This window comes from Vombatus ursinus, unplaced genomic scaffold (genome assembly GCF_900497805.2).
Source record: "Vombatus ursinus unplaced genomic scaffold, bare-nosed wombat genome assembly UNPS02009835.1, whole genome shotgun sequence".
Taxonomy (NCBI): Eukaryota; Metazoa; Chordata; class Mammalia; order Diprotodontia; family Vombatidae; genus Vombatus; species Vombatus ursinus.
Genome location: NW_020949613.1, coordinates 2,050,012 through 2,077,639, shown reverse-complemented (window position 1 = coordinate 2,077,639; position 27,628 = coordinate 2,050,012). Strand labels below are relative to the sequence as shown.

At 36.6% G+C, this 27,628-nt stretch overlaps 1 protein-coding gene across 1 annotated transcript in view; it reads right to left on the bottom strand.

Annotated features, from left to right (window-relative positions):
- Nucleotides 1–27,628, bottom strand: part of MLIP (muscular LMNA interacting protein) — a 217,294-nt gene that overhangs the window by 177,446 nt on the left and 12,220 nt on the right. The window contains exon 3 of the mRNA XM_027852985.1: nucleotides 25,076–25,471. Coding sequence (XP_027708786.1) covers nucleotides 25,076–25,471 — 396 coding nt within the window. The remainder of the gene's footprint in view (nucleotides 1–25,075; nucleotides 25,472–27,628) is intronic.

The following is a 27,628-nucleotide window of genomic DNA, read 5'->3' as shown; positions in this document are numbered from 1 at the left end:
AGAGAGAGAGAGAGAGAGAGAGAGAGAGAGAGAGAGAGAGAGAGAGATAGCATGAGAGTTAACAAGTCTATACCCAGAACCATATTTTCAGGAAGTAAGGAGGAACAAGAAAGAAAATAGAAGTGGAAAAGAGTTTTATAGGCCAACATTCTTTATATCTACAGAATTTTTGTCAAAAAATATAATGGATAATTATTTCCCTTCGTTGAAATTTCACCAATGGTCAATTTTTTAATGCAAAACTTAAAATTTTCACTTACAGACCAGATTACAATTAATATCCTCATTTTAATGTTCACAAAACCTTGCCCATGCATTTATATAAAGTCTTATTCTCTTGGTTTAGAAATGAACCAAAGGAAGAAGTGGGGGGGTGGGGAAGTAATGATTCAAAAGTATTTCTGAAATGCTTCTGAAGTAAAAATTATACTTTAGCAAGGTAATGAATATTTTGCATTTATGGCATTATGATTTAAGAAAAGATCATTATATATTCGGGAAACATCACTATTTGAATTGCAAATGATGAAAAATTAGGTTAAATTTGAAAAGACTATATTACAAAGGTCTTGTCTCTTGCCAATAATTTAATGCAGAGAGATGGAAGCAGCAGCATCCTAGATTGGAGACAGCTCAGCACCAGCTTTCAGAAGCTTGGGTTCTAATCCTGGATTTTAATTCTGACTCTTCCACCTGGGTGGTCATGAACATGTCTTTTATTCAAGAATTTAAAACTAAAGGAGACCTTGCATATGTAACTCAAATGGGTAAATGACATCCAAAATAACACATAATTTCTTTGAGACTCTGTCTCCTTATCCGCAAAATAAGTATTACATGAGATCTCAGAGACCTTTATGCTCTAAAGTTCTATTAATCCAAGAAATAAATAAAAATCGTAAAAAACCTTATCTTCAAACCACTTGGTCTAAAGGATTTTAAAATAAACATATGCTCATTTCTACTGTTGGCTTATTAAATCTATCTACATATTTTTTATTCTAAGCATGAACTTTAGCATTCTGGCTGTTATTTCATTATAATTTGATTATTCCCTACATGGCAAATATTAAATCCAGCTAATGTGCTATTTAATTTCAATTAACAATGACATGTCAAGTGATGTAGCACTCAGAGTTGTCACTTTGAATCAATCAAGCTTCATTTTTTATAAACACAAGTTCATCTTAATGTGATTTAAACTTTGCCAAACATTGCTTTCATGAAGTCACTCATCACTCAAAAACTGATGATAACTACCTATTGACTATCAGATCAGATTAGACTCTGAGGCCCAGTCCTCCACCAAAATGCCCCATCTTGTTTATTCAGGTTTATGTTCTATCCCCTAATATGACTTTGTTTTACTTGTGTCAGTTTCCTTGACATTCTTCACAAAGGCTCTCTTCCTCCCATACTTTGCCGTGATACTTTTAATTCCTATAATATTCTCCTCTCTACAAACTGAATCTTCTACTTTCTTCAAGGCCCATCAGAAAACTCACTGCCTTCATGAACCCTTCTACAACTAACACAGTTACAAAAATACCATTTCCTTTACTTTCAATTATCTAGGCAATTATGCAGGCAGACTGGAGCATACTGTCTTACACTTGCTTATCCATCCCCTCCATATTCTTTTCTAGTTGGTTTATACATAAAATACAGAAAGTAGTATTTTTGTAAATATGTATATATATATATATATACACACACACAACATGTATGCATATAATTACATACTTCCACACATATACCTTCAATTATCATCACTATACAGTCATCTTCCAGTCTACATCTCCATCCCTTACATCCTTCCTTTGCTACAGCCACATATTTCTATTGTCCTTTGTCCAACTCAAGTTGCCTAAAATCATTTTTACACTAAAAGTTTGCTCGTTTTCCTGACTTCCTAGTATCAATGATAGTCAGTGATACCATCATTATAACAATTGTCCAGACTCAAGAATCTTGGAATTATCTTTGATTCTTGCTCACTTGAGAAAGGTCTGTGTGAACCTAAGGATTTTAAAACCAGTTTTTGTAAGGGTTTTCTATAATACTATATGTTATCCAACTGAGTCAGGATATTTTGTGCATTAATTTCACTTTAATAATTTTATCTAGAGTTTAGTATATGCACATGCATAATATAAAAGTATAACATGTATGTACACGTGTGCACATGTGTATACATGTGTATACACACACAGAGGACAACTATGTGGGACAGTGGATAGAGTGTCAGCCTGGAGTCAGGAATACCTAAGTTCAAAGCTTCAGATACTTACTAGCTGTGTGACCTTAGGCAAGTCACTTCACCTCATTTGCCTCAGTCTCTTCATTTGTAAAATGAGCTGAAGAAGGAAATGGCAAACCCCTCCAGCATCTTTGCCAAGATCCATTCCCCAATAAATAAATGGTCAAAGGATATGAACACAAAATTTTCAAAGAAAGAAACCAAACTATAAACAACAAAAAAGTCCAAATCACTAATTATAAGAGAAATACAAATTAAAGCAACTCTAAGGTTCCATCTCATTCCCATCATAATGGCAAAGGTGACAAAAGTGGGAAATGACAAGTGTTGGAAGGGCTGTGGGAAAAGAGTCACATAGATATACTGTTGATGAAGCCATAAATTGGCCCAGCTATTCCACAAAAAATAATTTTGGAGCTTAGCCCAAAAAGTCACTAAAACATCCACATCCTTTGATTGAGCAATACCAATACTAGACTGATATCCCCAAAGAGGTTAAAGAAAGAGGAAAATGACTCATATGTATAAAACTGTATCTACTCTTTTCACAGTAGACAAAATCTGGGAAATAAGGTGTCCACATATTGAGGAATGGATGAACAAATTATGGTATCTGAATGTAAAGGAAGAATATTGTGTCATAAGAAACAATGAAACAAACAGTTTCCAAGGAAAAAGGAAAGACTTTTATAGACTGATGTAGAGTGAAGTGAGCATATTTAAAATAATTTATATATTATTATATATTTATATATATATAAAAAGACCTGCCATATATATATACATATATATATATATACACACACACTTTATTGCATTGTATTTGTTTTCCAGACTTGAGATTTCATCCTTGTAGTAAATGCTGTCTACCAGATGCAAATTAAATACTAATCTGTAACTTAAAATGTGAAAGAGTTGCCTGGGGTACTGAGAGGTTAAATGATTTGCTCTTTGTCACACAGCTGATATGTCTTAGAAGCTGGATTTGAACCCAAGTTTTCTTCACTCCAAGGCTAGCCCTAAAACTTCTATGCCATGCTGCCTCTCATAGAGACTGCATTGTATATGTATAAATCCATGCTGACCTATCTTTATGTAGTTATTTGTGCATTTTGGGGTAAAAGAGGAAGGGGAGATGATACTCAAATAAGAACATTAAGATAATGGATCGAAAATGAGGATATAATTTCACTAATACAAAAATATGAGAGATGTTCTATACTAGATATATTTTTAGTTTCAACATTGTTGCTTTAGAATAATTTTAAAAGTAGGCTCCTTGAGGAATCACTCCGAAATACTTAAGAAAAAATAATCCCACATACCCTCATCCCAAACAATTAAGATTATATATCTAGAGCTGGAAGAAATTTCAGCAACAATCTAGTATGACGCCTCATTTTACACAGGAGGAAACTGAGGACCAAGAAGATTACGTGACTTAACCAAGAGAATAAGCATCAGAGATAGGATTTAAACCTGGGTCCTCTGACCCAAGATGCAATGTGTTTCCCCTATACTACACTGTTTCCCATAAACCCTATCCTAAAGCAAATAAAGAAATGTTTCCCTGGACAAATTTAATGATCTTATCCTCTCATTTCTTTTTTTTTAATTAAAGTTCCATGAGATTTCATATACACAGCAAAAAAAAAAAAATATCTCTGATGATATGATACAAGTTAGATGACCCTTCTCAAATTATCTAATGATACAGAAAATGGAGAGGAGGGGGAACGTACCATAAAAATCACAAAATTAGTATTAAAAAGGACTTTAGAAGGCATCTAGTAAAATCCTCTCATTTTATAGATGAAGACCTGAAGTCCAGTTGGTTAAGTGATTTGCCAGGGGTCACAGAACTAGTAAGTGGTTGAAATAGAATTTGACCCAGGAGCTTCCTGCCTTGAAAGCCTGCTGGCTATATACTAAAGGGATGAAAGCTCCCTTAAAAATTGGTAAAGCCAATATAAACTCTCCAACATACTTGTTCAGCAAACTATCCAGCTTAGAATTGTGTCTGAGGGAAATATCTATTCTTTTTTGCTAATTACCTTTATGTGGTACTTTTAATTGCTCAGTACTACGATCCACATCAGACTTCTTTATGAATTTCATAAAACTTGTAAACCTCACGAGGTTGATAAATGCTTCTGCTTTATAAATAGTATTCCAAAATTTCCCATAGATAATTTTTAACTCTGCTATAAGAGTAACCAGTAGACTTCTAATTCATTCCAAAAGGACCCCTTCAGGGTCATAGGGAAGAGTAACAATGGTTGTCAATGGACCATCTAAGAAAGAACACTTTTAAAAGGCCTCCAATCAAAGTTGGAAAAGAACCCATGACCATGCTTAGTGGTGCATGCTTCTAATCCCTGCTACTAGGGAGGCTGAGGCTAGTGGATTGCTTGAGCTTGGGAGTTCTGAGCTTCAATTAGGCTAAAAACAATCAAATGTCTGCACTAATTTGGGCACCAAGATGGTGAACCCTCAAGAGAGAGGTCACCAATAGCCTGCCCAAGAAGGGATGAACTGGCCTAGGTTGAAAATGAATCAGGTCAAAACTTTCCTTTTGACCAGCAGTGAGATCAGGACCACCATACTTTCAGCCTGAGTGAGATAAGAAGCCAGTCTCAAAAAGAAAAAAAAGAAGATTATTTTATAGATTTGCTTGAGAATTATTTGAACCTATTGCCAAAGGCTTTCTCATTACAAATGTAATGCACTAATGTACTTAAGAATTAATGTTCTAAATTATAAAATTAACCCTCGCATTCCAATATTTTCCCATCTCCTTCCTTAATTTCCCTCTTAAGAGCAGCATGTATAATAAAGAAATCTATCGTTTTTTGAAAGAATGGCCATTCCAAATTAGAAAATAGGCATGCAGCATGCAAAAAATATATATGCATATATTAAATATACCTTGGCTTTCTTATTTTCAGGGTCTGAAGGCAGGGACAAAGGTTGTGGTGAAGTCGACTCCTTGGTTCTTGTTAGGGCTATAGGAGGTGCCAGGCTTGAAACAGGGGATCTAGTCTGTGTTACTGTGGCTTCAGGGGGGATTGTAGGTCTTATGGGTAAGGTACTGACTCGATAATTTGGGTGCAGGGATGAAATCTGCTGGACTGTATGGGAATTAATATTATCAGCAGGAGGAATGGAAGATCCCAAATTAGGATGAGAGAGAGAACTTCGGATAGACATGCTTGGAGAAGTAGTAGATATGAAATTCTTCTCCTTAGCTAATAATTGTGATGAAGCTACTTTTGACTGACATGTAGGATGTAAGGGAGTAGTTGGAAAGGAATACTCATTTGGAAAAGGCAGAGGATTTCTTTGGCTAGCAGGATCAGAAACAGAACTTAAGATAGAAGAGGATGAAGTGGATGAGTATGTATGAAACCTCTTGGGCTTTTCAGGAGCTAACTCTTTGGAGTCAGTTTCATTGTTATCTTTATTAAGGGAAACAGCAGAAGAAAATGGTGGAATAGGGGGTAGGGTTGATGAGTTCACTATTTTGCTTTGTAATTGTGGTGGGATCATATTCCTCTTATTAGAAATAGGGGGTGAAGGGGCTCTCCCTAATTTAGGAGAAAGTGGACTGCTGCTTAAGGGCTTTTTATGGGAAAGGGGGGCTTCCTGAGAGGCAGGACTAATCTTGGTGAAGAAAGGAAAGTGAATTGATTGATGGGGGCCTGCAGAAGGCTGGTGTTCTCCTAGATCTGGAGATTCTCCCCTAAAGGAGAAACTAGAGTAAGATTTCTTAGGAGTAGGTGGGGTTCTCTTCACCTTTTGATCCAGTGTGAGTGTGGATGAAGTTAGGGAGTTGGAAGAAAAGGTGGGACAGGATGCAGGAGAAAAGGGTCTCCCATGAGGAGGGTTTGACTTCAAAATAGCAGTCAGAAGAGAAAGTCGAGTTGGGACTGGGGACTTAACTCCTGACTTAGCAAGATTTCCACTAGATGAAGTTTGGCTACATAAAGTTGAAGACGACCCGTAGAAAGTGGAATTCAATGGTTTAGGACTTGGGGATAATGAATGTGTGATGATACGGACGGGTATATATGATGATGAATCAGACTTGGGAGTAGTCGAAGGAAGTACCTGAGCAGTGAAGCTCTGACTTGCACTTGAGCTAATAAGATGTGAGGGGGCAGTTGAACTCTTGCTTAAAGGTTCTGACCTTAATTCAGACTTTTGGTAAGCTAAGGTTGGGCTAGAGATATCTTTTAGCTGTTTAGAACCTAATATCTGCGTGCTTTTTATCTCTGAGGTTGTTTCCTCTGATGCAAAACAAGGGGAAGAGTGAGTGGTCCCTTGAAAATATGTCGACGTCTCTTGCATGGTTGACCCACGTGGATCCACCCTCTTAGTATGGAATTCTTCCAGGAGAGAGGCTTGGTGCAGGCTAATCATGTCAGATTGTGCTTTCAGATTAGTTGGTGAAACAAAGAGAGCAGGTGATTTACAGGAGAGCTGATCAGAGGTAGTAGAGAGAGAAGTTAACTGGAGGAGAGAGAAAGAGACAGGTTAAAATAGGACACAATGTGTGAAACTGATAAATCTTCCATTTAATTCTATGATCCAGCAAGCAGTGATTCTAATAGTGCAAACAAAAAGTGGCAGCTTAATCCTTGACTAGCCAGATCTTGTGACTTAAAAACAACATGATAGAGATGAAAAGAATGCTAATTGCTAGTCAGAGAGCCTGTGTTCAAAACCTAGCTCTACTGTTTGCTCTTTATTACACGTGTGACTTTGGGTAAATCAGCTAGCCTCTCTGGGCTTCAATTTCCTGATCTGTAAAATGAGAAGATGGATTACATGACCTCTGCGGTCCCATCAAATTCAAAATCTATGATTCTATGAACTTATTAAAGTGAAAATTGATTATAGTAGACAAATGATGCAGCACAAAACTATATACTCTGTCATTTAAGATGGTAATTCTTATATCATTATCTTAATATATAGTATATCTATATGTATTGATTATATATGTATGTATAGGTATCATTATTTCAAATTCTGATATTTTTCTATATTGAAAATAACTCATCAATGTATCATGTACTATCATCAAATTTAAATCCACAAAAGCATATTTTGTTTTACCTATTCAGAGTTGCTCACTTTATGATTTACATTAAAATTTAAAATGGTTTTTCCCTTAAAAATAAAGTATATGGCATGATATGACAACTTCATTGTTAAAATTCCAAAACTGTGATTGCATAAGGAACTCCTAGCAAGGAAATGCCATCCACCAATGCAAATCAGAACTACAACATAATGTAAACTTCTTGAGGGCAGAGACTATTTTGTTTTTGTCCTTTTATGCTCAGAACCGAGCACAATACCTGACACTTTGAAGATGTTTGTTAAATGCTTACTGAATTGAATTGAACTCATCTATAACTTGTAGCTTTAGGGAATTGCCTGTAGCACTTAGCTGGTTAAATGACTTACCCATAATCACACAGCAAATATATGTAAGAGTCAGGATATAAAGTCATCTTGCCTCTAAAAGCAGCCCTCTAAACACTCTTTCACAATGTCTGTCAATATTATCATGAAAATTATTGTTCATTAAATATCATCAAAGTATTTCAATTAATAAATTTTTAAAACTCAGGACAACTCTCCCAAATGAAGAACTTGCATAATCACTCTGAAAATAAAATATAATTTAGTCAATCAGCCAAAATTATCTTAAATTGCTGACCATGCATAAAGCTGCATTCAATCCACAGTGAGCACACAATTAGAGGTCAAAATATGAGGCAATTGATTGCCTGAGAGGAGATGAAGCAGAAAAAAAAAGTTAAGGATAAAGGAAAAAGTTAACTCTTGGCATTCTCCCTGATTACTTTCCTAACTTAAAATGTTAAATATTATTTGGGTGCTATAAAAAGTCATACACCCACTTTCAGACCAAGGAATGCAGAATATTTGATAAATTCAGTAAACAAGAAACAATTCACCCACCATTGACTCACAAACCCAGCAGAGAGAGGAAGTAAGAAAAGGCTGTATCAGGTTAGGAAACACAATGGTTAAAGCAATTCAAAACTGCTGAGTACATCTGTGTCAGGAAATACAGAATGCAGAGTGGTTTGTCCAGAAAACTGTGATACACTCATCATCTTCTGATTTTGTATACAAGTATGATGAGGGATCAATTTTGAGCTCCTTTTTCTAAGACAGAATTCTATGTAGAAAGGCACTGTGGTTTGTGTGCTCAATCTGGAATAAAGAATCTGGGTTCAAATTCAGATTCTGACACTACTTATATGACCTTGGGCAAGTGATTTAACCTCTTAGGGACCTGTAAAATACTAGAGTTAGATTAGATTAACCTTAAAGTCCCTTCTTGCTATGGTCTTATGATTTGCAAACACAAATTGGGTGAAATAGTTCTCACACAGTTGTGGAGAATGACAATTCATTTTTTTATTAAAAAAAGTTGGGAGCTTCTGGGAAATAGCACACACATCCTTAGGAATATAGACATGAAAACTAAGGAAGAATTAAATTTAAGGGATGTGATTCTCATTAAGGATACCTGAAATGTCTCTATTTTTCTCAATCTGACCTAAATTCACATCTTCTTGACAACTCTTAGTTTTACTGAAGCTTTGAACTTGTTTCAAAATGAGAACTTCAAAGTACAAATCGTCATAAGCTTCCAAGTTTTCAGGCTAAGGATAAAAAAAATACAATATTTATTTCCCAAGTGGAGAAATTGCCAAATATATCTGGTAATAGGATGACACCTCCATAAACAAACATTTATAGAGCAACTACTATTTAAAAGGTTCTGTGGAGGTTATAAAGATAATTAAAACATAGTCTCTGACCTCAAGAAACCTTCTATATCTAGGAAGAGCGATAGGACAACCACATAAATTAGCATAAAACCAGTAGAATGGGTAAGTACCTAAAAATAAGAACTAAAGTATTGTGAGAATGTTGGATGGGTCCTCTGAGAGTCATTTAGCCCAACCTCTCCATTTTATAGGGTGAAGAAACTGAAGCCCAGAAGTTAAATGAATTGCTCAAGGCAACATAGGTAGTGAGAGGCAGTGGTAGTACTGGGATTCAAACTCATATCATCTGACTCCAAATTTAGTGGGGGTTTTTCCACTGCCACAGGCTGTTCAAAATAAATTCTCCAAGTATATGCAGCGTTGGCAGCTTCATCCTAAGTTGCAGATTGGACTCCTTCGTTTTTTGGAATGGTAACAGGAGCCGGGGGTGTTACATAGAAGTATTGGTGCCTTGAAAAATGAGTTAGACAGGTGAAGATACTGGAGGGTTGGGAGTGGGAAGGGCAGAGGGAATAGGGTCCAGCAAAGGCCCAGAGGTAGAAAAAAAATTCCAGAAGAAGGGAATAATCTAAAATGACTTGAGCATAGGGCTTATGTTGAGGACAAGTAAGCTCTCAATAAATTTTGGTTTTGAGGAATTGAATTGAATTGCATAGAATAATTCAATGCAATATTGTGCAACACATGGGCATCATACTCAGCCCTTGGGGTCACAAGATCCTAGATTAGAAGTAAAAGGGATTTCAGAGATTATCTAGTCCCACCTTTCATTTTACAAATACAAAGATGGAATAAAACATAAGATTTTAACTACAGAGCATAAGAAAGTTCTGAGGTCAACCAGTTCAACCTCCTCATTTATAGGTGGGAAAACTGAAGCAGAAAAGGGTTAAGTAACTTACCCAACATCACACAGTTAGTAAGTGGCAGAAGTGGGATTTTAGCTTAAGTCCTTGGATTCTAGATCCAGTTTTCTTTCCACTAAATAGAGCACTGGACTTGAAGTCAGGATATCAGATATCTCTTCCTGACTTCAGATCTGGTCTCACACACTTACTAGCTGTGTGATCCTGGGCAAGTCACTTAACCCTGTTTGCCTCAGTTTCCTCAACTGTAAAAAATGATCTAGAGAAGGAAATAGCAAACTGTTCCCAGTATCTTTGTCAAGAAAACTACAAATGGGGTCATGAAGCACTCTTCAGACATGACTGAAATCACTGAACAACAACAAAAGCCTGCCTTCCTAAGGAATTTTCCATCTAATAGGTAGGATGAGGTCAAACTGTGGAAGCCCTGTATTCTACAATCCCTCTCTCTCTCTCTGTCTCTCTGTCTCTCTTTCTTTCTCACACACACACAAGCACACATAAAATGTTTACCTCATATACATACATATATGTATATATGTTGTCATCTATTTCAATGATGTTTCTAAATCAACTAGAAGAGGTTTTTTCCCAGACCTCATGAAAGAACAACTTTATTCACGAATTTTTACATAATTAATTATTGTGGACTGAGAATATGTTTTTAAGCAACAAATTACTAATGGACAGCTTCATGTGCCTGTCACTCAGGAATGGCAATTCTCTATTCACTGTTACCCTGCATTCATTTATAGACATACTACTAAATGGAAAAATACTATATTTAAATTTTCCATCTACTTGGAGTCAATAGGCCTAACAAGGTTCAAAATGCTTTTTTCCCTTGAAACAAAACAAAGAAATAATCTTATAGGCTGCCATTTTCATTTTCTAATTTGTTGTGCATATTAGCCCCTTCTCCCTCATGAGACTATAAGCTGCTCAAGGTCAGGTTTCCTTGTTCCTCTCATGGTGTCTAGCACAATTCTGAATAGTCAGTGAAAATTCAAATAATTGTTTTAAAATAAAAACTGAAAAAAATCTGATTACTTCTCCAGTAGATGACTCAGACTCTTTCCAAATAAACACAATGAAGAGAGGTGAGTGTGTACAGTAGTAAAGACCATGGCATGTGGACTCAGAGAACCTTGGTTCAAATCCCACTTCTGACACCTGTAACCTTGGGCAAGTCTCTTAACAACCTCAGGATTCAAGTTTCCTCAAATATAAAATTATGGAATTGGGTGATGGCCTCTAAGACTTTCTTTCATCTCTAGATATATGAACCTCTGAAGTTTATTTGAACTGATTTCTCCTCAAAGTGATTTAGAATGGGAATTAATTTAAAAACATAGAAGAACACCTTTGGGGGTCCTGGTATATATGGGGGGGGATTCTTCCATCTCTTTTTCTAGAGTTAAAGCACTAAACTTCCAAGGCTTTGGAAGTTATTAAATTTGCAATTTGATTCTATAAGTACACCTAGGAGTGTAAGTTTTGTTGTTATATTAATCAGTATGTTATTATAATCTTGTATTTCAATTTTATATCATATCATAGATATATATACATACGTATGTGGGAACATGCATATTTACTTACATAGACACATTTGCTACATAAAGACCTCTAATTTAAAGACAACATATTATCCTAATTTCCACCAGCAACATACAAATGTTTTTATGTAACCCTATATTTATTTTTTTTAACTGGAAAATAGTTTAAGCTATTTTCTTTCATTCTCCTCATTTCTAGGTCATATAAATAACTAGTTTAAAAACAGATCCAAAACCCTTGAGCCTAAATAAGTTTGAATAAAAAGAAGGTGATTGCATCTGTCAAGTCTTGCTTCATAGAAACTCTAAATCTGACTTCTCTTTTCCTTCTTCCTCGCAAATCCCTTACCCATGTTTAGTTTGATTTCTGTATTAATTATTATAAAATTTCTTTTCCTTCCTGTTCTTCTCCCCCTCAGTAAGTATCCATTGCTGTACTCACATTTCTGATAGTCTTGGTTTTTCATGGATGTGTTATTTCCTACCACATCAAATCTGAAATCCATCTCCTCCAACAGTTTCCCTACCTCATATTTCCTCATTCTTTGCCTTCTCCTAATCAGCTTTTTACTCATGTGAGTAATTGCCATGTGGCATTTCCCTATGCCCAACACTGTTTCTATTGTCTGTCTCAAAAAACCACCCTCTATCCTTCCTTTAAAGGCTCATTTTCAAAATTTTATTCTGGAAAAATAATTTTTGAGGACCTCTGCATTCTCAGTAGTCTCAATACTGCAGCCATTTTCTACATTACCTTCATCAGAATGACAGTTCCATCTTTAATCTCTACACAATCAGGGCACTCTTGTGTGACTACTAATTATTCTACTAAAGATACTGACCATTTTTACTTATCCTGAAATTAACACAAATATATAGCATTCTTCCCTTTATACATTCCAATATCCTACATTTATATGAAAATCTCAGACTCTAGTGAAACAGACCACATCTGGTCTACTTGCCATTAAATCCCTATATACTCCCTCAGACTGTGACAGCCTAAGGGATTTTCATAATTTGATGTTACATAGGCAAAATAATCATGACTGATTATTTTTTCACTTATCTGGTGAATAAAAACTTGAATGTAGAGGCTGTTTTCATTTTATTAAAAACCCTGGCACTTAGCACAGTGAATAGCACATAGTAAAGTGCTTAATAAATGCTTAGTTGTTTGATTGACTAGTTTCCTATAGACTCAAAGAGGCATGTTGACATAGGAAAGTCAGGAAGAGTTGAGTTCAAGTCTTGCCTTAGACACATACTAGCTTGTGATCAAGGGGAAATCTTTAAGTGCCTGGGGGGAGAAAGCTTGCTAAGATGATTAATTACAGATGCATATGTGCATTGGTGGAGGGACTTTCAACATAGATGAAATTATAGGTCTGAGTCAAAACAAACAAAAAAAAAGAAAAATCATATCAGTGTATCCTGTAGTTTAATATTCTACAAAAAGCTTCATAACTCTGCCTTCCACCATTGAGGAAAAACCATTAAGCAAAGTCTGTCAGCTCTCATCTTCCTGTAACAGAGAGAAATCTCATATTCCCCAAAGTATAGAGAGGGACATGAGAAGCAAATCTGTAAGAGAAGAAGTAAAAAAAAAACAAAAAAACTAAGGAACTCATTTGAGAGACTCTAGATATAGATTGGAAGGCTATAGGCCCCTAAATTTTTAATCAGTCCCAGCTGCCCAAAGCAATTATTTCATCAGTGGTTTATTATTTGAACCATTTTTCACCTACATACAGAGATCCAGTTTCGATTTTAGGTTTCTTCTTATTGTCAATGTCCCTGGGTAGCCCCTGTGCACGGTGTTAGGAGGCAGCAGAGCAAGTTGAATGGTCCAGATTACTTCCTGGCATTGTGATATAATCAACATGCCATTTTTTAAGAGAAACTCAAGCCATTGGTACTTGGCACTCCGATATCAGCTCACAGCATGGAAAACCTGATCTTCCTTGCATCTTTCAAGGGCTGTGACTTCTAAAAGCCCCAAGGCTAAAAACCAAGGATGATTTATTTTAGTAAACAAAGTATATAGCAGACAGCACTGAACTGTGAGACAGGGATGGTCCACTCTATTCCTAATCCTGCGATTGACAATCTGTCTATGCTGTACTTTTCTCATTTATGAAGCTAAGATGATGATACTTGTCTCTCTCCACCCCACCCCGATTTATACCTCAAGGTCATTTAAAAGATGAGTTCCCACAGGTCAAGAACTCAGCTTTTGTACGGTGTAATGCAAATCAGTCATCTAATAAGTACTTTTATGATAAGAATATGCTTTAAATGCTTTGAATTCCTTGAAATCATAGGAGAAAGAACCTCAGTAAAGTATAATGTAAACCTACAACTATAAATACAATCTGCCAGGCATTTTGTATTCTGAAAAAAAAAAAGTGGAAAAGAAAAAAAAAGATACATTCTCTCCAATCTAATTGCATTGTCCCTCAACAAAACCCGATAATCTCGCTTCTCTTTTACCTCTCCTACATCCCTCCCCAAGATGCACACTTCTTACAATTTTCCAACAACATTAGAGTGTCATTTTCTAAGGTAGCAGGTACCTTAGCTCAAATTTTGCCTCAGCTTTTAAAAAAAATTTTGTCAAGAAACTATTCATTTTTTGATATGGTAAATAAAAGAAAACATGCTGAGCATACAACAGGTGCTTAATAAATGCCTGTTTAATGGTTCGATGATATTAAATCATAGACAAATTTCATCATGGACTACACATCTAGCCATCTATACACCAAGCCAGAATAAAGGTACCATTGTGGACACAATGGTCATAGTGGTTTTGGTTTCTTTTGGGTTTTTCTCCAGAATCCAATTTAATTCATCAAATCTTTATTAAACACTTACTATGTGCAAGACCCTGAGAATACAAAGAAAATGAAAAGTTCCAGCCCTCAAGAGTCTTACATTCTCCTGTGGAAGAACAATATGTATACAAGTAAATAAATACAAAATATGTACAAAGTATTACAAAAATTTGAAGAGGGAAAAGTGTCTGATAAGGGGAAGGGGACCAGGCATCAGCTATGTTTTGAAAGCTAAGGATCCTAGGAGGTAACTAGGTGGCACAGAGAATAGAGTGCTGGGCCTGGAGTCAGGAAAACCTAAGTTCAAATCCTGCCTCAGACACTTACTAGCTCTGTGACCCTGGACAAGTCAATCAACCTCTGTTTGCCTCAGTTCACTGGAAAAGGAAATAGTGAACCACTCCAGCATCTTTGCAAAGAAAACCCCATGGAGAGTTTAGCCCACAGGGTCACAAAGAGTCAGAAAGAACCAGACAACAACAATTCTAAGTGGTAGAATTGAGGAAGGAATGAATCTGTGTAATTCACAAAAAGATAGGAAATTCCTTATCTATTCCTAAAATCCTGTTGACTGAATAAACTGAATATCAGAAGAAATGAGATACTTGGAATATTAACGGGCTGCACAATGCCACAATTTTGGGGGTATTTTTTCCTTTTTTCTTCTTCCATTAAAAAAAAACTGAACCAATAGTTTCTACTTTGCACTAAAGCTTCATTAAATGCTTATTTCATACAAAGCATTGTACTAGGCTTTGATGCAAAGACAAAAAATGAGTCTCTGTTCTCAAAAAGCTTATATTCTCCTATGGGAGATATATATGTAAATAGAGAAATAGGTGGTTTTTTGTAAGTCGTGTCCAATTCTCTGTGACCCCATTTGGGCTTTTCTTGGCAAAGACACTGGAGTCATTTGCTATTTTCTTCTCCAGCTCATTTTACAGATGAGGAACTGAGACAAACTAAGTAATTTGCCCAGGGTCACATAACTAGTAAGTGTCTGAGGCCAGATGTGAACTCAGGAAGAAGAGTCTTCAGGCCTGGCACCCTAGCCACTGTGCTACCTGAGAAATAGATTAAGGCATTTGAACAGGTAGAGAAGACAAACAACTGAGGCATGTAAGTAGGCTTTTCCGAGGATACATCTTTAAAGTGAGGTATGAAAGAAACCAAGGATTCTAAAGAAGATGGATGGGGAATAACATTTGTGAAAACATGGAGTTGGTAGCTGGAATGCTGGGTTGGAGGTAAAAAAAGAAGCAGTTCAGTTTGGATGGAATGTATAGCAATATGAAACAAATCTAAAAAGGCAGATGTAAGCCTGATTGTGGAGGTACTTGACACATTGGTCAGAGGATTTTGCATTTTATCCTAGAGGCAATAGGAATCACTAAAGATTTTTGAGCAAAAGAGGGACATGGTCATACCCCTAAAGGCAGCAAGGGAGTACAGAAAATAGAGTACCTGGGCCTGGAATCAGGTAGACCTAAATTCAAATCTAATCTCATACCAACTGTGTGACCCTGGGCAAGTCAATTAACTTCTGTGATTCTCAGTTTCCCCAACTATGAATAGTACTTATCTTTCAGGGTTGTTGTGAGTATTAAATGTGATAGTATTTGTAAGGTATTTGGTAAAGTGCCTGACACATTGCAGGTGCTTAATAAATGCTTGTTTCCTTACTTTCCTGCCTTTGGAAGATTATTATCACAGCTCTTTAGAGGATAAATTGCAGAAGGTAGAAACTAGAAGCAAATAGAATACTATCACAATAGTCCAAGTACATGGTCATAAGGGTCTAAACTAGGATGGTGGCTATTTTTAAGGGTAATCACTAGAATCATTAGACCCTCAGCCCAAATCTATTAAGATGAAATTTAATAGAGAGAAAATCAATTCAAGTCAACAAGCACATTAATCATCTATAATTTTCAAGTCTTACACTTAATTACAAAAAAAATTAACTTGCAAGCATAAAATGGGGGAAGTATAGATGGATAGCAGTTCAGCAGAAAATAATCTGGGGCTTTTAGTAACTACAAGCTCATTATAAGTCTATATATAATATGGCAATCAAGACATTAATACTATCTTTGGCTGCACTGAGAGACAGAGGTTCCAAAAATAAGGAGGTGAAAGTCATGGCACACTCTCCCCTTGTCACATCACATCTGAAGTATTATTTTTCCATTTGGGGATACCATGTTTCAGAAATCACAATGATAATCAACCAACCAATCAATATCCATTAGTTAAGCACCTTATATAATCTAGGACAAGATTAGGGAACCTGCGGCCTCAAGGTCACATATGGCCCTGTAGGTCCTCAAGTGCGACCCTTTGACTGAATCCTGAATTTGTTCTGTGAAGTTTGAATTCAATCAAAGGGCCGCACTTGAGATCCTAGAGGGCCACATGTGGCCTTGAGGTTGCAGGTTCCCTACCCCTGATCTAGGAACTATGATCATTCCTGGGGACACAAAGATAGTAATGTAACAATCTGTGCCATGAAGGAGCTTGCATTCTGTTGGGGAAGACAATATGTGCATATATAACTATATATAATGCACTCAAAATAAATACAAGATTTTTTTTGAGAGGGAAAGCATTAATAGCTGCTGAGGGGCAGGAATAAAGAAAAAACTTTATGTAAAAGTGGATCCTGAGCCAAGCTTTGAGGGAAACAACAGATTCTAAAAAGTGGAGTGAAGGAGTAAATTCCATTCATGGAAGACAGCCACTGCTAAGAAACAGAGGCAAGAGAGAACGTCTTATGTGAGGAGCAATGAGACAGCCGGATTGTAGTGTGTGAAGGGAAGTAAATTATAATAAAGCTACAAAAGTGAGTCAGAGTCAAGGTGGGAGGGAGGGGCTTTAGAAGTTAAAGAAGCTTATGCACGATCCTAGCAATAACAGAGGGTCGTTAGAGTTTATTGAGCAGAGGAGTGACACGGTCAGATCTGTGTGTTAGGAACTTTACTTTGGTGGCCATGTGGAAGATCACTTTGAGAGGAGAGAGACTGCAACACCAATTGAGAAATTATTGCAATTTTCCAGGCAAGGGGTGGATGAAGGTTTGAAATAGAGAGTTGTTATGGGAGCAGAGAGAAGGGGATAAATGAGAGATAAGCTGGAGAATGTACAGATAAGGACAATCAGGATGATAGCTTTCTTCCAGTATTCAAAGCTCTGTCACATAGAGAAGGACTTAGTTTGGCACCAGTGGGCAGAACCAGGAACAATGACTGGAAGTTAGAAAGAAAGACAGATTGGGGCAGCTAGGTGGTGCAGTGGATAGAGCTCCAGCCTTGGAGTCAGGAGGACCTGAGTTCCAATTTGACCTCAGATACTGATACTTCACTAGCTGTGTGACCCTGGGCAAGTCACTTAACCCCAAATGCCTCACCAGAAAAGAAAAAAAGACAGATTTAGACTTGATAGAAGAAAAAAAAATTCTTAAAAATTAGGGCCATCCAAAAGTTGAATGGGTTGACTCAGGAAGATCTCCATAACTAAGCTTGAATATATTAGCAGATACATTGTAAAAGAGATTGTTCTTCTGGGAGGGATTGGATTAGGACACCTAAAATCAACCGTGAATTTTTTTTTACTTTAGCCAAAGGGATTAAGAAGGCCCCCAACATGTTGAGTGGATTATCTGTGGTGAATTTTGGAAGGATGTGGACAAAAGTCAAAATGGACAGGCATAGATGGATCACAGTTGGCATCATTTTGGAGGAAACTCCCAAGTCTGTAAGATCACAGATCTGTTGGAGTACTTGGGTACGTGATGTATATGAAACAAAAGAACATGAAGTACATGAATATGTAGGACAAGAACATAAAGTACAAATGAGCATGGAGTACATAAAAAAGGAAAATAAAAATATATCTTTCCATCCTAAAAGAATCTTGTTCTGACAATGTTGAAATGGTAGAAGAGAGGGCAGAGGGTGTTAAGAATTACACTGATTTTAAGTCAACTCTAAACATTAACTTAACTATAGGTCTACTAAATATGGGATCATTGTTGAGAGACCAAGGAATTGATATATTATTAGACAACCTGACTGACATCAATATACAGTTATATGCAGATAAATAGAAGGATGACCAACAGGTTTTCTTTGGAGGGACCCACAAAGTAGTTGGTGCAATTGGTTTCATTTTGTATGCAAAGAAAGGAAACACCATGGAATGATGCTTTTAGTTACTTCATCTTGCAAAGAACATATGGGGAAAAGCTATCGTTGAAGCTGATGTGTCACTAGGGACTGAAGAGAATGAAGATGAAGAAAAATTCTATGGAAACAATGAGAACCTCTAAAACAAATCAATATACTCTTAGATAATTTCAATACTAAAATGGGCACAAAGGAAGATGGAAAAAGAAAATGCTGGAAAATGTGCAGTTTTGATTAACAAAATAAGTTGACATCTTTTGTAGGTTACTTGGAAGCCTCATATCTATGTATCATTATTTTTTCTCCCTCCAGAAGAAAAGTAGACAGTGCTAGACTTGGCAAGCATTGCCAAGTACACACACCAAAAAGTGAAATTGATCATAACAGTTATGAGAGTAATAGCTAACATTTATATAGTGCTTTAAGGTTTGCAAAGCACTTCATAAATATTGCATCTTGTTATCCTCACCATAATATTATCCCCCTAAGACAGATGAAGCAACCAAGGTGGAGAGAAGTTGAGTAATTGGAACAAGGTCACACAGCTAGTAAGTGAGACCATTTTTGACCTTAGGACTTCCTGATTCCAGGTCCAACCCTCCATCCATTATGCTATTTAAGATAAGTTGCTGTGAATGGTAGGACCAGCTTTCATCTGACCTTTTCAAATGAATGATTAATACTGTAAAATGGCAGATGAAAAAATGCCGTATTGACTCTGTGTCACTACCTTTTTTGGCAAAGTTTTAACTGATGTAAGAAAGTTGCTACAATGGAGAGAACAAAAGGACCCAGATATTATCTTAATCAAAAAACACTTGATCTTCTTGCTAATCAATGAGAGGTAGCCACAAAGGACAATACCAGCTTGGAATATACACTCATGGGGAAAATGCTAGGAAGGCAGGAGAGTGGATGACTATGAACAGTTTTGCCTTTTAAAACAGTGAAAAGCATTGAAAGTCAAAATAATTCTATAGAAAACAGCATAAGACCCAAATAAGCTTTCTTATCGAACTGGCAGGAGAACAACAAATAGAAGGAAAATGGAACAAATTTGTCAACATTTCTCTCCCAGTCAACTTTCATTATCAGTGATAGAGGCACTACTGCATTAGGACCTTAACACTTCAGTCCCTGATATGCTTTCTGAGGAAGTAGAAATAGCATTAAGGAAGATGCAGTGAAAGGAGCTGCTGAAGTGGACCAAACATACATTGAGGAAATTCATGCTGGAGGTGACACATCCTTAAAAGAAGTGAACAATTGCTTCCATGGTAACCTAGGAAGGGGAAGATAGCAAAATAATAATAAAAAAAAAAATGGACCATGTTGGATGTTCCAAAAATATAAAGGTAGCATCCATAGCTACTGACTCCTTTCATATCCCTAGAAAATCTCTATGAGACCAATCTACATCTATACTGAGGCTCATTGAAATTATGAATAGGTACATAATAGATTTTGCAGTTTCATGTGCAATCATCTTTTTTATTGTATTTCATTATGGAAAGGTTTGTTTTATTCCATAAATTAAAAACAAAATAAATTTTTTAAAAAGAAATTATGAAAAAGGCAAGTTTCCACAAATAATGCTGTACCAAAGACTACATCCTTACAGTCACACTATTGGCTGAAAGGTATGGTATAATTGAATAAAAAATTAATTCTATATCACTTTCTATATGCCAGGTATTATATTGGGTTCTTAGAATACAAATACAAAAATGAGACAGTTCAGTGTTTTTATTTATTGATTGTAAATTATTAATTATTAGACTCAAAACAAATTATAGATTCAAGGGTCCTCCACCAGTGAGACTCTCATGCATATATTAAGATTATACAAGTTTCCTTGATAAAAGTGGTCATAGAGATATCTTTGTTCAATGACCCTTTGATTATTAACATCTGAGTTTCAAAGGAAGAAGATACATGCTTAGCAAGGTATTCCCCATTGTTGTGAAGGCTATCTTGGGCAATGTCCCAAAAGAAGGATTCCCCATTGATAGTGAAGTCTTTCAGATGCTCCTGTTTGCATCTGATGTGCTGAGTACATCAAGCCCCAGAACATTATGTGGGTGAGACTGATCTATGAATATTCAAAAAAGACCTGGAATTTGTACATGAGGACACATAGTTGGAGTGAACACAGCAAGATGGCCACTGAGTTGGGTCCAGAATTAACTAGGAAGAAGACCACAAGCTGGACTGCATTGGGGAATCTATACAATGCTTTTGATGAACACAAGCTGTTTCTTGGTGCTAAGAACCATCTTTTTAACATAAATATTCTCCCAATGATTTAAAATCTTGAAGCATCACTATTTCCAAGGAAACAAAATTGCTTTTGACCCAAAGGACAATGGAGAAATGAATGGTGAGTGCCAATAGGCTGCTACATATTTCTAATGATGACTTATGAGGTTAGCTGACCCGAGAGCAAGATGATGCCACTACACTTTCAGGGTAGTGAAGACAACTGCAGAAAAGAAGGCCATTGTGTCCTATAGTCCCAATGGTAATTTTTGTATTGTACTTGGCTTCTTTGCCTATGATGCTTGTCTAACACTTTAAAATGAATGTCTCAATAAACATTTAAATGCATTGTGGGGAAAACAGAGCTGTCCTCCAATCACCTTCTGCTGGTCCAGCTTCCCCACCATGGTGATTCTTCTGTTAACACCTACCTCCTAAGTAAAAACTTCAAAGTCCTTCTTAATTTGTCACTATTTGCCACATCCAGGTTCTGTCCATATCCATAACTTGCCCCCCTTCTCTTCTAACTTCTGGTTGTTGTTGTTGTTCAGTCATTATTCAGTCATATCCAAATGTTTCTGACCCCATTTTGGGGTTTTCTTGGCAAAGATACTAGAGTGGTCTGTCATTTCCTTCTCTAACACATTTTACAGATGAGAAATTGAGGCAAACAAGGTTAAAGGACTTGCCAGGGTCACACAGCTAATATGTATCTGAAGCCAGATTTTAACTCAGGAAGATGAGTCTTCCCGACTCCAGGCCTAACACTCTATACACTGTGCCACCTAGCTTCCCCTTCTCTTCTAACTACCAAAATCTTGTTATGATCTTTGTCAGTGTCCTACCATGACTTTTTTCTACTATGAGTCTCATTTCCAAAATATTCCCCTCTATCCAGGAAATCTGCTTGTCATCTATTTCCATCATTCCAGAAAAGCTCAGAGTTGGAAAAGACACCAGTAGTGATCTAATGATAAAAGCCAGCATGCACATAGTACTTTAAGGTCTGCAAAATGGTGTACATATGTTATGTCATTTGATCCTCACAACACTGAGAGGTAGGTGCTATTGTAATTCCCATTTCACAGATGAGGAAACTGAGGCTAAGAGATTAAGTGCCTTGCCCAAGGTCACACAAATATTAAGAGTCTCAGATGGGATTTAAATTCATCTTCTTGACTCTAAGTTCAGCACTCTTACCCACCAAATTACTTAGTTACTGCAATCCATAATTAAAGAACAATCACCTCTACATCCTAACTAGCAAGTAACAATCCATCCATTTCTTCCAAAAAAAAAAAAAAAACCTCATTATATCCTGAGGCAGCCCCTTTCCTTTTGAATAGTTTTAATCATTATTCTGTTTTTCCTTGCATCGAACCTATATCATGGTATAATGGAAAGGACAATGGATTTTGAGTCAGAGAGCCTAGGTTAGAATCTTGGCTTTTTCACTTACTACCTAGTATGGGCTGAGCAAGGCACTTTCATGCACTGAGTTCCAGTTTTTACATATTGAAATTAAGATGATGGATTAATTGATCTCTGAGATACATCACTTTAATCTCTAAATTCTATGATCCTTCTTGTAATCTTTCCCTTTATCTCTTTCTAATATTCACCCTCTCCTTATTCTAGCCACTGGTTGGTTCCTTCAAGCATGTCCTTAAGTTTCTCCAATCCTTAAATACACATGCGCACACACACACACACACACACACACACACACACACACACACACACATCAGTTCACTAGAACCTAATATGCCTCTTAATCTATTATACTGTATCTCTCCACCTTTCAGAGCTAAACTCCTAAAAAAAAAAAAAGCTGTCTACACTCATTGCCTCCATTTTTACAACCCTCCTCCACACTCACTTTTCAGCCCTTGATAGTTTATCCTTGACCTCATCACTAAACTGAAACTTTTCTCTCCAAAGGTACCAATGATCTCTTAATTGCTAAATCTGATGGTCTTTTCTCAATCTTCATCCTTCTTGAATCATCTTCTGAATTTGATACTGAAGACCATCCTTCTTTTCCTGTAAAACTACTTTTTTCTGGTTCTCCTCCTACCTGTCTTAGTCTTTCCCAGTCTCCTTTGCTGGCATGTCACATATATCATGCCTTTTCACTGTCTATGTTCCCCACAAGCTCAGTCCTGGACCCTCTTTTCTTTTCTGTCTACCCTGTCTCTTAGTGACCTCACCAGCTCTCCCAGGGTTAATGATCATCTCTACACACGTTCAAAGATCTGTATATCCAACCCAGTCCTCTTGAGCTTCAGGCCTACATCACAAACTGTCTATTAGATACTTGAAACCAAATGCTCCAGAAATATCTCAAATTCAACATGTTCAAAACAGAATTCATTATCTTTCTCTACAAATGTACTTCTCTGCCAAACATACCTATTTCTGTTGAAAATACCGCCATTCTTTCAGCTTCTCCTGTTTTTATTGTTATCATCGTTTCCACGTTTTATCATTATCCTTGATTCCTCACTTTCCTTCATCCTAATAGCTGATCCCTTGCCAAATATTCTAGTTTCTGTTTCATGAACATATTTCATGTACATCCCCATATATACTCACAAAACCATAATTCCTTATCACCTCTTCCTGAGACTAATTCAAGAACATCACAATTGTTCAAACTACATTAAGTCTATTCCCACTCCAATCTATACTGCACACATCTCTGGAAATGGTCTTCCTCAAGCAGAAATCTTATCAAATCATCCCCCTTATTCAATAAAGTCTAGTGGCTTCAATTGTCTCTTAGATCAAATATCAACTCTGTTATCTGCTTTTAAAACCCTTCACAACCAGTCCCCTGTCTGTCTATCCAACTTCATTATATACTACTCCTTTTCCTGCATACTACCATCCAGACAAACTGGCCACCTCTCTATCTCTCATACACACTCTATATCATTTTTCATGTGTTGGTGTTTGTTGACCATTCCCCACACCTGGAATGCACTTCCTTCCACATCTCCATTTCATGGAATCGTTCTCTTTCAAGATGCAGCTCAAACACCACAAAGCCTATCCCAATTTCCCCCACCTGCTAATGGTTTCCCTCTCAAACCACCTTGAATTTAATTTGAATTTATTTCCCATTCAATCTATACATATTGATTCTATACTCTTATACCAGTCATTTTTCTTAATAGACTCCACTTGCCATCCTGACAAAACACATTCAATCATCAATCTGTTCATTATGTGAATACTTCATCTTACTTTTGTTACCTTGACTATTTAATAGGATATAATCATTAGAATCACCAATGGAATCTCTACTCTGATACCTCATCATGGTTAAGACATGATGCAGGATCATTAAAGGACATTCCAGTACAATGGGGTTTCTGGAAGCTCCTACCAAACCAGAAATAGTGGCCACAAGAGGGACGTCCCATACAATGGGAACCAGTCTAGTTCAATTTGAGTTGGTTGTCATGAAAAGAATGGCTACCAGGGGAGCAACATGGTGCCTGGGAAAGAGTACTAGATTTGGAGTTAGACTACGTGAGCTCAAATTCTGTCCTTGTGGTCCTAAGTAGGTTAATCTCTCTGGACCTGAATCGGACCTAATTATCTCTATCATCCCTTCCAGCTCTAAAGCTATGCTCCTATGTATTGGGGAAGAGGGTAATTCATTGATAAAATCTGTTCCTCTTCATGTAGAGTTTTGACCTGGATAAGTAGCAATGTAGCAGAAAGAATGTCAGATAACCTGGGTTCAAGTCCCAGCTCTTCCCTTTGCTACCTGCATGACTTTGGGCAAGTAAATCTCTTAATCTCAGTTTTCTCACCTGTACGTGTTTAAAGTTTAAAGGGTTGTAAAAAGTGCTTTACATATATTACCCCATTTTATCCTCACAGCCCTCCAGTAACATCTTTGTTATGTCATCCTCATTTTACACATGAGGAAATAAGCTAGGAAAGAAGGAACTTACCCAGGGTCACACAGCTAGTAAGTGTCTGAAGCAAGATTTGAACTTAGGACTTTTTCATCCTGAACTCTATACACTAGCTGCTTCAATGACAAGATTGGACTAGATAACTTTTATCATAGGTCTTTTGAACTGAACTATTTATTTTCTGAATGCTGCCTATGATATCACTGTCTTTCATGGCACTGTTGATTGTCTTGGCCTGGAAATCCTTTGAGATGCAGAACCCAGCCTGTATAATATTCTTTATGTAGTACCTCAAGAAGGACCAGCCACAGACCAGCACTAAAGCAGCGAAGGCAGCCATACCTGGGCTTGCTTTTGTTGATTGGCCGCATTGTGAGGAAGCTCAGGTTGTCCTGGAACTTGGAAGTCACCATGATGCGGTTTTTGTAGTGCACTGACAGGCCCTGGGGCTATGGCTAGGGACTTGGGTCTTGCCAACCTTTGACCATTCCCCACCAGGGGCTGTTTGTCCTCCTTTCTGCATATGGCTTCTTCTTCGCCTTCAGAGTCCACAATAAAGACATATTCTGCTTTGAAAAGGTCACTCTGCTGCATTGTTTCTGGTTGATTCGATTTAAGGCCTCTTCCTTGGAAAACCTTTTGGCTGGTTTCTGGAGAGCCCACGAACGTCCGGGTATCACTTTCCTGTCGGATCCCACTTTTTGAAATCAGGTGGTCCGAGAATTCATTTGAATTAGACTGCAGGAAACATAAACATATTTAGTTTAAATAGGTAAATATTCTCTGTCATGCACTTACCATCATTAAAAAATTCAACAACTATTTATCAAGTGCCTTCTATGTGTGAGGCAATTTATTAGGCACTGGGGGCATTAAGACAAAAACTGAAATAGAACCCACACACCATGAGCTTATATTATATAGGAGACAATATGTGCATACACATACAAACACACATACATATGTTTTATATATATGTGTGTGTGTGTATATATGTGTGTATATTTTATATTTATATATATATGAAAGATGCTTTGCATCTATACAATACACACAAAACATCATCAAATACAAGATATTTTGTATTCAAGGGAGAGAAAGCACTAGAAACTAGCAGTTAAAAACTATGGGAAACATAAACAAGTCATACAAAATAAAAAGATGTGAATGGTTTCTCAACTGTAGCACTATAGGGATTACCAACATTAATAATTGAAGTACTAACTTAAAACCAACTATGTACACACCAATATATATATATATATAAAATATATGCAAATAAATACTGGAGAGGGTACTAGCATCTTGGGAGGACAAGATAGGCTTTAGGGAAGAGATGGTATTTTTACTGAGCTTGGAAAGAAACCAAGGATTCTGAGAGACAGAAATGGAGAAGGAGTCCATTCCAGGCATAAAGGACTACCCATGTAATAGGTGGAAAGTCCAATGTGAGTACCATCAAAAGGGCCAGTGTAACAGAGCAATAAAGTACATGAATGGAAATAATACGTAATAAACTTGAAAAGATAAATTGGGACCAGGTTATAAGAGTCTTTAAATGACAAAAAAAAAGTTTATATTTGATCCAAGAGGTAATAGAGAGCCACAGCAGTCTATCAAGCAGGGGAGCAACATGGAATGAAGTCATGGAATGGATTTATGTTCCACTAAAGCAGTAGTTTTCAAAGTGTTGCTCATGGACTCTTGGGGGTCCTCAAGACTCTTTCAAGTGGGTCCTTAAAGTCAAAACTATTTTCAAAATAATTTTTTGTTAGTTGTTTTTAGTTCTGTACTACTCTTCAAGATCCTATTTGGGGTTTTCTTGGCAAATATTCTGAAGTAGTTTGTCATTTCCTTCTCTAGCTCATTGTACTGATAAGGAAACTGAAGTAAACAGGGTAAAGTGACTTGCCCAGGGTCACATAGCTAGTAAATGTCTGAGGCCAGATTTGAACTCAGGCAGCTGAGTCTTCCTGGCTCCAGACCTCTATATCCACTACTCACCTAGATGCTTCTTTTATATAGTTATGCTTCTATAAATATATTTATTTATATTTCAAAATAATACTAAGACCTTATTTGCAACTAAAATACACGTTCCTTTTCCAGCCATAAATCTGCATGAGGTTTAATTTTATTCACTTATTTGCACCAAAACAAGATATTACAATGAGAATTATGGTGATGGGGGCAGCTAGATGGCATGGTGGATAGAACTCTGGCCTTGGAGTCAGGAGGACCTGAGTTCAAATCCATCCTCAGACACTTAAAATTTACTAGCTATGTGACCCTGGGCAAGTCACTTAACCCTGATTGCCTCACCAAAAAAAAAAGAAGAAGAAGAATTATGATGATGACTTAGAACAATGAGCAAAAATGAGAATATAGGTATTTTCTACTTAGCTAGACTTTGGAGAGATTTTAAAAAAATATACAAAACAATGTCATTCTTTTCTATTTTTTTGTTTTGGAAAATATAATTATTTTGTAAAATAAGTTATTTATAGTAATCTGTAATGAATTTTTGTAATTTTAAATTATTAATAAATATGTTAAAATTTTAGTACTTTTCATTTCTAATACAGTAAATATCGAGAAATATGACCCACATAAATAAAAGCTCTTCAGAGTCCTCAAAAGTTTCTAAGAGTGTAAGGGACTCCTGAGCCCAAAAAGTGTAAGAAGTGTTCCATAAATGTTTTGAAGTATAGTTATTTACACTGACAAATAGGTCAAAAGCAAATTCCAAGGGAGCAACCATCTCTAGACTAATCTGGGAATATCCTAAAGTGAAAGATATTTATTTTATTCCTAAGCACATCATTTGTCCCACCCAGCCATTTGACTCATGACACATGAGCCTCTAAATATTTTTAATGCTAAATAATGACATGA